Source organism: Dipteris shenzhenensis, chromosome 28 (assembly GCF_047967505.1).
Source record: "Dipteris shenzhenensis isolate YYH24624 ecotype China chromosome 28, Dip_SZ_1.0, whole genome shotgun sequence".
Taxonomy (NCBI): domain Eukaryota; kingdom Viridiplantae; phylum Streptophyta; class Polypodiopsida; order Gleicheniales; family Dipteridaceae; genus Dipteris; species Dipteris shenzhenensis.
In genome coordinates this window covers 49,210,318-49,221,295 of record NC_141623.1, presented here as the reverse complement: position 1 = coordinate 49,221,295, position 10,978 = coordinate 49,210,318, and the positions used below count along the sequence as shown (strand labels likewise).

At 42.5% G+C, this 10,978-nt stretch overlaps 1 protein-coding gene across 1 annotated transcript; it reads left to right on the top strand.

The window, feature by feature from the left end:
- Positions 1-7,351: 7,351 nt before the first annotated feature.
- LOC147883669 (protein ENHANCED DISEASE RESISTANCE 2-like) lies at positions 7,352-8,871 on the top strand. The gene has a single exon (XM_087399769.1). The coding sequence runs from the start codon at positions 7,582-7,584 to the stop codon at positions 8,497-8,499; it is 918 nt and encodes a 305-aa protein (XP_087255895.1). The 5' UTR covers positions 7,352-7,581; the 3' UTR covers positions 8,500-8,871.
- Positions 8,872-10,978: the final 2,107 nt, after the last annotated feature.

Here is a 10,978-nt window from a genome sequence, read left to right as displayed (position 1 = left end):
TAGTTTAATTCGGCCACTCCCACTCACTCTAGCTCTCCCACCCACACTAATTAATCAATTTTAATTTCCAGGAATGTTAGGGGCCCCTATTGGGTGCAATAGGTATTGAGCTTATTCTCTCTCTCTCTCTCTCTCTCTCTCTAATGCACAAGCATGCATTCGTGTTGCGCGCACACACACACACATGACATCTATCTATCTTCTATATCTAATTTGTGTTTTGTAAGAGGAGGGTGTCATGTGAGCAGAGTCCTTCACAAATCTTCCATCCACATAACTTGCAACGTCTCCCATCTACCCATCCCATGCAATATCATAAGAGAAAACCTTCACGTGGCCTTTCATGACAGAACCCCATTTGACATGTCGACCTTCATGTTATGCCTATCTCAAATCTCTCCATCATTATAATGGGAGCATAGGCATTGAGCTCTACATGAAGGCATGCTTCTTCCAATTATCTTCCCATGCAAGGTGCAAGAGTCATGATGCTTTTATTCTATGTCTTAAGAAAGAGGTGCCATGTGGCAAGAGGAGCTGCAGTGGAGGGCGAGCTAGGAGATGTGCCACGTGGCTCCCTCTCTTGGCATGCCACCCCCCCTGCCCCCCCCTCCCCCTCCCTCCCAGTTTTGAAGGACGTTGCCGAGGGGTTGCCGAGCAGCTGCATTTTTTAAAGTGGCCATCAGTCTTTTGCGTTGATGTCTCTGACATGAATGGATGAAAGAGGCACTACCTACATGAATCGCTTCTCCAAGAGAAAATCCACAGGGTTTGTCCCTCAACCTTAACCTCTTCGCTATTTTCTTCTATAAGATTCTCGACTTCATTCACTGCAAGATCTGTGGCCTCAATCTCAGCCACATGAATGGTCCCCTTAACCAAGTGGTGCCAGCCTTGAGAGGTATTAAGGTGATGTTAAGCACCACAAACGGCCAAAGAAGTATCCAATCAAAGACCACAATAAGTTTGTACTAGCATATGCAAGTAGAGACATAGCGAAGCAGGTCTCTAACCCATCATAGACGGGTCAGGCTACTCGTCTTGATTAAGTATTGAGGTAGCGATGGATCAGATGGGCTTGTGACAATATAACGAACCATTTAAAGTTATTTGACTATCGATCTTCTTGATTAAGTATTGAGGCAGTGATGATGGGCTTGTGACAATCTAACCGACCGTTTGATGTTAGTTCACTGTCAAACTTCTTTAGATCTTGTCAGGTCAATTTCCAGTTAACTTTTAGCCTGCATATTTTGGTGTTTCATTCAAGCACCTACTACTAACTAGCTCAAGATTTTGTCTCGACTACAATCATAATGTAGTTTGCCTTGTTCTTATTAGGATCGCTTGCCTTTTTTATCTTTAAGTTGATACTGACCAATGTCCATCTTAAGCAATTGCTTCAATGGTTAGTATGACATATTCAAATTTAGCCATTGAATCATTGGATTTGTGCTTAGATTCTCTTTGACTACTAGATCACTTATGGGCACACAATTATTTTTGCCATGAAAATTTATTTATTTTTGTTCGACTAACTAGGTTTGGCAATTGATCCCCATCCAAGGGCAATTGACATTGTTGTGACAGTGTCTAATCTTGTATGGGCTAGTCCAAAGCGGCAAAGAGCCTTCTAAGATTGGATTTTTGAGACCAACTTCTACATTGTATAGTAAAACTAACATGCCTTTATCGAATTCTCTTTTTAACATGCCTATTATACCAAGCGCTTCTTTAGTGTTAGATCACACTTTGGAATTGAGCTACTATCAATAGGTTTCCTCAGATCTTGTAGTCTTTTTTTGGCTACTTCATCCTCTCCATTGGAATGCTCAACCATAATCTTAGGCCAGGTGCTAGAAATTCCAATGGTACTTTTTCTTCTTTCTCTTCTTCTTTGAAGGATAGTTGGAAAGGTGTGAATTGAATGATTACCTTGAATACTGTACGAGATGCCTACAATGCTATGTGAAGCTTATGGTCCCAATCAATTTGGTTCTCGTTTACTGTCTTGTTTAGAATTGTCTTTAGTACTGTGTGTGTTGCTTTCACTTTGTCATTCACTCTTGTGCAGTAGTTTGTGGATTTCTTATGTTGATTAAAAACTCCATCATGTATTCCATCACTAAATTGATGAAATGGACTCTTTGGCCTAAAATGGACTCCTTGGTCTGAAATGAACTCCTTGGTCTAAAACAATCTATGGGATATCCGAAGCTACGGAATACATTTTCATAGAGAAATCTTGCAATGCTTTTGGTAGTGTAATCTCTAAATGGTTTTGCTTTGTTCCCCTTTGTTACACATATAATCTGTGGCTACAATAATGTACTTATTTTGACCTGGATGTGTGGCTACCTTGAAGGGGTTAACAAAGTCTAATCCCCACTTTTGGAATGATTTCCATGGATATGTTGGGTGTAGTGGCATTTGGCCTTGGAACTTCAATCTGCCAATTCTTTGACAAATGTCACAACATGTGTAGTGTTGATGGCGTGATTTACATTATTCTCGATTCCCAGTCTTAAATTGCACAGGGTGCTTTACAATGCTAGTTGTAAGAAATCCTAATATAGGCCCTTGCTGCAACTGTGGACCAAGCAATACATATATATCTTGGAAGAGAGAGCATGGCAAAGGAAAGACCTCCATAAACCTAGTATCATCATCCCTAGTCGCAAAGGCATAGTGATTCCACCAATTTCTAAAGGCCTAGGCTTGACATAGAACTCAAACATGTGGACACTCATACTAGCACAAGGAGCGACGAGATGAGATGCCACAATCAGCCTCCTTTTCTCATGTTGGAGTGGACAAGAAACTAGAAAGGTGAGGCAAGGTCCTTCCCATGGTAGTCAGTTTCACATTAGCGCACGAGAAGTCACAAAATGACCCACTAAAGAGGAGTGAAAGGCAATGAGGAGGGCTTGAGGAGGCATGTAAAGGAAACATAATGGAAAGGCTAGAAGGACTATCTTGGGGTTGGGGGGAAAGGGGTTAGGTTGGGGGGGCATCATGTGCCATGCATGGAAGTAGTTGATGGCATGGATGACAGCCTTTCCTATTCTCCCAATTAGCCAACCTTTTGCGTGTACCTATAGCCTATGCATGTGGCCTTGCTAGCTCCCAACCACTTTGAATGATCTACAACGTGCGGGGGCAAACCCACCCTATGTGTGGCTTGATCCTTCATCTTAAGAGGTGTATCCCTATGCAAGAATGTGCTCTTATGTTCAAACTCTGGCATGAGTTGCTCATGCCTTCCTCTCTTTTTTTGCGAAAAAAATATATAACACTGGAATATATGCTAGTGCCTTCTTTTTGGTTTGCCAGAGGGGGGTAGGCTATAGTGACCGATCCCTGTTTTTTGAAAGGAAAAACCAGGCTTTTATTTTTCATAAAAATGATTGGGCTAAGTTGCACTTGCTATTTATATCCCTTGAAATTCTCCATCTTGCTATTTGTATCCCTTGAAATCCCTTCGACTGTCTCTCTCAATTTTCCCCCTTTTCCACGCACTACCTTGAGCAGGCCGCATGAATGAAATTCATGTTTTTCCCTTGTTCCCTTTGTGCTACCATCAATTTTCATTTATGAAACAAGATGAATAGGCATGCCCGAGATTGAAATTGGATGCCTGTAGCATGGAAAAGAGGGCGGAAGCTAAAAGAGAGAGGGGGGGAAGAGAGAGAGAGAGAGAGAGAGAGAGATTCCCGGGAAGTGAAAGTTAGACTAGTCATAAAAAGCCATGCACACATGTACACCCTGCAGTAAAAGAAAGAAAATTTCAAAAATCAAAACTCTTGATTTTTCTCTTTCAAGCCCAAACGATTACTAAGCCCTACATGCCAAAAAATACATGTCTATACGTACGTTACACGGAAAAATGAAAATTTCCTACATTTCTCCTTTTTCATTTGACAAATTGACAAAAATACTACAAAGAAATGGATTTCCTACATTTCTCCTTTTTCATTTGACAAATTGACAAAAATACTACAAAGAAATGGATGTCAAATTTCGAAATTTTCATTTGCATGGTTGTAGCCTATTCCATGCTTGTAACTTGTAAGCCACGTGATTGGCTTTTGACCCAACTTTGAAGCTTTAACGCTCCGCAGCTGGAGCAGTGCATGTGCCATGAGCTGTGCATGAAACCCATTAAACTACGGCGGTCGGCCCACGCACCCAGGTGTCTATTTTGTTGTTGATGTTGAGTCTTTGACAAGACCGTCGCAGCACGGAGAAACCATTGAATTCCAGGTATCGAGACGACAGAAGCATCGCGAATCGCGAAAACAAGGGAAATGGCACATGCGAGGAGGTTCCGGAATCCAGATGGCCGGAGGATTCGACGACATTATTAGTGCGAGATCTGCAGGGATCGGGCGGACCGAGGGACGACAACAAGTGGGGGCGGTGGGGAGTGGGGACTGAGGGGCAGCGAGGAAAAGTTGGCAGAAACGTGGAGAGCTTGAGGGAGGCTATAACTGTAGAGGCGCAGCTGGGACTGGTTGAACGAGGGAAGCAATGGCAATGGTGATCGTGAATTCTGATGAAAACTGGGGAAGGGAGCACGGAAAAACTAACGATTTGATGGACGAACTCGTGAATTGCGATGAAAAACGGGGAACTCGGAAGAAGAAACTCCACTTTCGAGAAATCGTGCATATTGCTTGTGTCAAAGTGATGACCATCGACCTTATGTGAGATTTGACTGGCACCCCAAGTAGATAATTTTGACTTTTGTCTAGCGGCAAAATTCCTTAACAACTGTATAGGCTCTATTTTTGGACTTTTTCTTGCACTAATAAAGGATTCTGAAAATTATCATAGTCTCTTAGATTCGCGAAATTTCAAATTGCCTTTTATTCCATGGGCAAAAGCACCAATGATCAAGTCAAATCTCAAATCTCAGCACGATATCACTCCAAAAAGCTACGGTTCTTTCAAGTACAAAAACATTAACATGTAGCTATAAGATTTGTAATATAACTAGCCCATCTTTGTCACATTGTTACCCTTATGTATGTATAATCAATTCCAAGCTTCGTTTCTCACCGAGCATTGGGACTCAATTTCACTATAACATTAATATATGATCATGAATGAAATGCATTTGGAAATCTCCTCATAGTTTGCTTCATGAAAGGCCTAAACCAAGGTGTGCCCCTCTACCCTAGCAACATCCCACAAACATGGTCTCCAATCGATGATCAAAAGTCAAGTTCGCACTATAATAATTTTATTTGGCTCGAAATCTTCCAAAACTTGATAAGGCCAATACAATTTCTCTGAAGGTTATTTGGATAGTGAACAATGAGCTTTCCCTATTTGATCAAAGGGTTGAAGATAAGCTAGAAATTTGAGACAAGTCATCATTTTGCCAAGTGAAAGCACGCGGATGTTCCATTCCTTCCAAACAAGGTGACCCCCTTTGTGACCTTCATGTTCAAGAATCTTCATAATCAAAGATTCCTATCAGTTTTCTAGATTCCAATTTAATTGGGGGCAACCCATTGTGGTGGCCACACAATTAATCTACTAGCTTATTCACTAGTGGAGGTTCAATCTGCCACATTATTCAATACAAAGAGAACATTAAAGTGTATTCCCACAAATGGTAAAGATGCCAAGCTAAAGAAGTTAATGCATCTTTACTTTAGACTCATTAGTAAACTTGCAACTTACCTCCAAAGTCAAGTGGGCAAGGCATCTCATAGCCTCTTGAGTAGCCAAGGGGGTTTCAGTAGCAACCTTATAGCATTACAAGATATTATATTAATGTCGGTTGGGGCTTTGATATAAGATCTTTCAACACTTGGCTTTTGTAGTTGGAGAAAGTGTGTGCTTCATCTTAACAAAGTGTGTGCATTTCATTAAAATGGAGAAAACATAACATGGCCATCATTGGGTTTAACCAACTACCCCAACTTTAGATCATAAAGTTAAGGGCTTCCATTGCTTAGCTCTATGGATGTGCTTGGATTTTGCTGAGGAAGCAACCTTGATACCTTTACGTCTCCTCTGGGCAAAAATTCAATGAATACACCATAGACGAGATAGTAAACATAAGGATAGTATGACATTATGTTATGTAAGGGAAATTTGACAAGAGACAATTAGAGGAAAGTTAGAAATACAATGAATGGATGCTCCCCTTGTTTGAATTAGCATCGTACTCTCTAAATCGTAACGCATAGCCCTTTGTCCCTTATCGTCTGTCCTACCTTCATAACGCTCTTGGGTCTACATCTCTCCTAGATTCTTAACTCCTATGCAGTATACCATCCAAAAGGTGATTCACCTACTCCAATCGTCACTACAGTGACTGACATCTCCATTAATCACATGTTTGAGTTGTGTGAACCCTAGGCATCTAGAGCCCAGTCTTGGAAAAGCCCCTTCAGAGGTTGCACCTTCATCTTCACCTTCCCCTTCCCTATCTCAATGACAAAACGAAGGACATCCTTACCCCTCCTCCCCCTTGTGTGCTTCTGTGGATACAAAGTTAAAAGAACACGCCAAAGCAATCAGGATTGCCAAGCAATAAGCCATAAATTTCACTTTTTTGGGCCATAGTCCAAATTTTTTGAGAAAATTTATAATGAAAAAAGGACAAGGAAAGGAAGTAAATTACTCTTCCCAACAAATAAGTAAACTTTTGTTAAGAGAGAGGTGGAGTATGCATCCTCCTATAGTGGCAAAATTTGCAAATTCAAGTTGCATGGAATTTGCATTAGTCGGAGTAAGAGGGGAGTACTGATAGAGTGGTGATATAAAAGCTGTAAAATAAAGCACCAATCACAAAAAAGTATGTAATCAACAAAATGGGTTCCAACAAAGTGTAGTAGATATAAAATCTGTAAAATAAAGCTTAAAAGTACAATACCTTTCATAAAAAAGTATGGAATCTTGACAGAATGGGTTCCAATAAAGTCATGGGTGATGTTGCAAATGAGAGAGAGAGAGAGAGAGAGAGAGAGAGAGAGAGAGAGAGAGGATGCATTTGGGTGAAGAACTGCTCTTGGGTGTGCTCTGTCCCTTAGGTTCTTGTCGCTTTGATAGGATATTGTCTCCTACCGTATCGCTGGATACTCTTTGAGGCACTTAACGTGGGGCAATGAATTGGAGTCTGACTTTTTCGCTGAAACGTTGAAATGGCGAGAGAGAGAGAGAGAGAGAGAGAATGTGTGTGTGTGTTTTTTTTCACAAAAAAAGTGTGAGTGTGTGGGGTGTTTTGCCTTTAGAAGTTTGGTGTTGTTTCCACTTCACCAAAAATGTGCGTGTTGTTTTCAAAAAAAGGTGGTGGTGGTGGTGTGTGTTGTGTCCCTTGGATTCTCGACGCGTTGATAGCTGGTTGTGTGTTGAACTTGTGTGTCTCCCCCTTGCGTTTGCCCTCTTAAAATTTGCTCTTTATTTCGTTTTATCATCTTGTCCAGTTAGCTTGAGCAACTTTGCTCGACGGTTACAAACGATTACACGAACACCTTGTTTCTCTCCTCAACACAGTTTCTCCTTCCCAACCGCCTCTTATGATCAATCGCCATCCTTCCTCGATCCTTTTCCTCTTCTCTCGCCATGGCTGCTGAGCTTGAACCCAAAGACCCAGACTGGATCCTCTCCCTCAAGCTCGGCGGCGCCCTCCCTTACCTCGACACCAATCTTTGCGTCAAGGGCTGGTCCTCCCCCTCCGGCAACATCTTCCAGGTCCGTGGCCCCAATTACCTCGACTCCAGAGCGAAAATTCCAGGAGGAGATCACTGGGTTCTCCAGCCTCTTGCCTTCGACTGGATCAAGAGCTCCTCCAAGATCGTGAATGTTATGCGGCATCCCAACGGAAGAGTGAGGGCTGCCTTGGAGGAGGCACGCAAAGGCGTGCAACACGATGGCAGAATTCCGTTCGTCTGGGCGTTCAATCTGCAAGTACCCAGCAAAGAAAATCATAGCTTGATCATGTATTACGTATCTTTCGATCCACCACCCAAGGATTCTCTCATGCAGCGCTTCTTGGATGGCGATACCGCTTTCCGAAACTCTCGCTTTAAGCTTCTTGCCAACGTCGTGCAAGGACCCTGGATTGTCAAGACAGCGGTTGGCGAGCGAGCCATTTGCCTCCTTGGAAAGGCAGTCACAACTCGCTACATTCGGGACGACAGTTTCATGGAAATCGACGTCGATATTGGGTCTTCCATGATGGCTCATGCCATCGTCCACTTAGCCTTCGGCTATGTCACAAGCCTCACCGTTGACCTTGCTTTCGTTCTTGAAGGGCAGACACCCAGTGAACTCCCAGAGAGGATCCTGGGTGCTATTCGGTTTGCCAATCTTGATCCCGCATCTGCTAGCTGTCTTGATTCCCCCCTCCGGGAAGAGTTCAAGGAGAGGCCGCGGTCTTTCAGGTTCTGGAGGACGCTTCTTCATGCGGGCCATCAAGATCCTGTCGCCAATGTTGAAGATGATGAGGCAGATTCTCGAGAAGCGAAGCGTTCCTCCTAGCGGTTGTCGCGGTCTCAAGAAGAAGAGAACGGACCTCAGAGTGATCTTGTCCAATGGACAGCAGTGTCCCTCCTTCAACGTTGCGACTCGATCTCCATCTACGGCCTCTTTATAGATAGGATCGAATGCTCCGAATGCATCCAGATATTTAGTGTTTGGGTGGCCATGAATCTTATATCATATGTTATACAAGCAGCGCATATCTGCCGATCATCTCTGAACATTTATTTGAGAGAGCTTTATTACCGCTCTCGAGACCGAATCCGTCTCTTTTAGGTCTTCAGTGTTCCTTATGATGGCCGTCTGCGCACAATTATGAATCTTTCAAGTAAGTGTTAATCTCTTGTTACTAAAAACTGGTTCCAAGTATAGGAAAGAACTCTAATTTGCCGAAAGAAACGTATTGATATTTCGTCCCTTGTCAAATTCTGAGGATAGATTGCTTCCGAAAGTGGGGCAGGGGGAACTGTGAACGCAGACTAGAACAAAAGGTACGATTTACTTTTCCAGCATATTGACGTGCCTGCACACAAGTTGGTCAGTTTATTTCTACAAGGAACTGTGCTCCATTTAAGCTGCATACGCTGGCTGCACATAGCAGCCCATGTGGCTTGAGGCAGCCTTTCTTACTGCACGTGGCAGAGAGAACTTGGATACCTAGAATTTTGCAGCAAGGTGTAGATAATCACTTTGGCTAGTCTCCTTTTGATGCACCTTAGGATTTCACATGAAGGGCATACATGCGGATACGTTAGTGGCGTCCACTGTGGTATAGAAAGATGCTATGGTGCCAAGTTTACATGATGTAGATAAGGGTACAGGGATATATTAAATTTATAGGTGGTGATCTATCCTCCTTCAATGTTCAAACCCATAGTTATCTCTACCAGGCGAATTCCTTGGAATTTTGATCTTTATGCGAGTTCTCTAAAGATGTGGTTATTTATGTTACTGAGAATTCTGTTACCAGCTATCGCCACATCATAGAAAGTTAATCAGAAACTGAAGCACATTGAGTTCTTGAAGAGTTACTCGTATAAGCTAAATATATTGTTACAAGCATCACAAACCTTTGTGCGCTTTGCAGGCAGTCTAATGCCGGTTCAGCTTCTGTAGGAGATATACGAGCCATTTCCTATGTATTGAAACGACAGATGTGTCTGCTCAGTTGTGCACAGTTGGTCTTCTCTCCTAAATGTTGATTTTGAATCATCTTAATGTGGGGGTGACTGTGTTTGTTCTACGTTATATCATTTTACAATCTGCTATCAGCAACTAGCATTCTTTTCCTGTCTTCCTGGATGTTATTAAGGTTAGGGTACTTTATGGTGTAGGTGACTAGTTGAAGTGATCGATGCATTAAAGTGTGACCTGCTGAAGACAGTATGATAGGCCAACTTTAGTCTTACCTTGCTGACTCAGTTTCAGAGAAACAACGTGATTGAGGCATGGAAATGAACCTTTCCCTTCCCGCTGTTCTTGTAAGAATGTGAAGTGCTATACAGTGGTAACTCAAAAGAGCTTGACCAGATAGATGCCTCTAAAGAATGCAATTTACCTGCTGAAATGTACGCTTTTTTAGAAAGGACATAATCAAGTAGACACAATGCAGAGATTTCAAGCATAGGTCATGTTGATACTACTTAAATCACATCACCATTTTTGCAGGAACTGTTCAGTCTTGAAATTATCCTGTTATTGTTATTCGGACTTCTATATTTGTACTGCCACTATTGTTTTTTTTTAAAGTGCATTGTTGGAGCATAGGTTTCACCCGTGATGTAAAAATACAAAGGGGCCTAACAATAGGAAAGATAGGCCTAACGTGTAAGGCAGCATAAGGGTGAAGATAGGCCTAACGTGTAAGGCAGCGTAAGGGTGACAGGTGGCAAATGGAGGTGTGGAATTATCCCGACAAGTCTTTTGTGGGAATGAGAGGCTCTGTTGGGACCCACAATCAGCCCTACATATGTGCGGAATATTTAAGGCCTAAACTGGCCTCACAACTGGTATAAGAGCTTTGTGGGCTGACACCTGCAAGTAGACGACCTGGGGACTGTATGTGAGTTATGAAGGAGCATACATGCTCAAACAAGCACTAGGGTGCATAGCCCGTGCATTGTTGTAAATTAGAAATTATTTGAGTCTCTTGTCTCCCGTTTATCTTTGTTCTAATTTGTAAGGTTGGATATATTCTAGCCTTATGAATGTATATCTCTCCTCATGTTCATCTTTGGAATTTGATCTTTAGCTTTGGTCCTCTCATTGCTGCTGGATTGCATTTTCTGTGAACCTGCAAGCTCATTTCTCCTACGTGGAGGGGTATGAGAACATCGCATTATTAGTCCTTTCTGCATCAATTGGTATCAGAGCTTGGTTACCAATCAGGGTGGTTGTCAATGCTTGGGTGCAGTCATTGTGAGGTTGAGATCTAGCTCTTGAAAGCTCGGTGTGTGACCGAGCTGCTTGTGGTTGCCTG

Bases quoted from the DNA above. Each gene is read 5' to 3' on its own strand.
- LOC147883669 (XM_087399769.1), top strand. From the start codon at position 7,582: ATGGCTGCTGAGCTTGAACCCAAAGACCCAGACTGGATCCTCTCCCTC.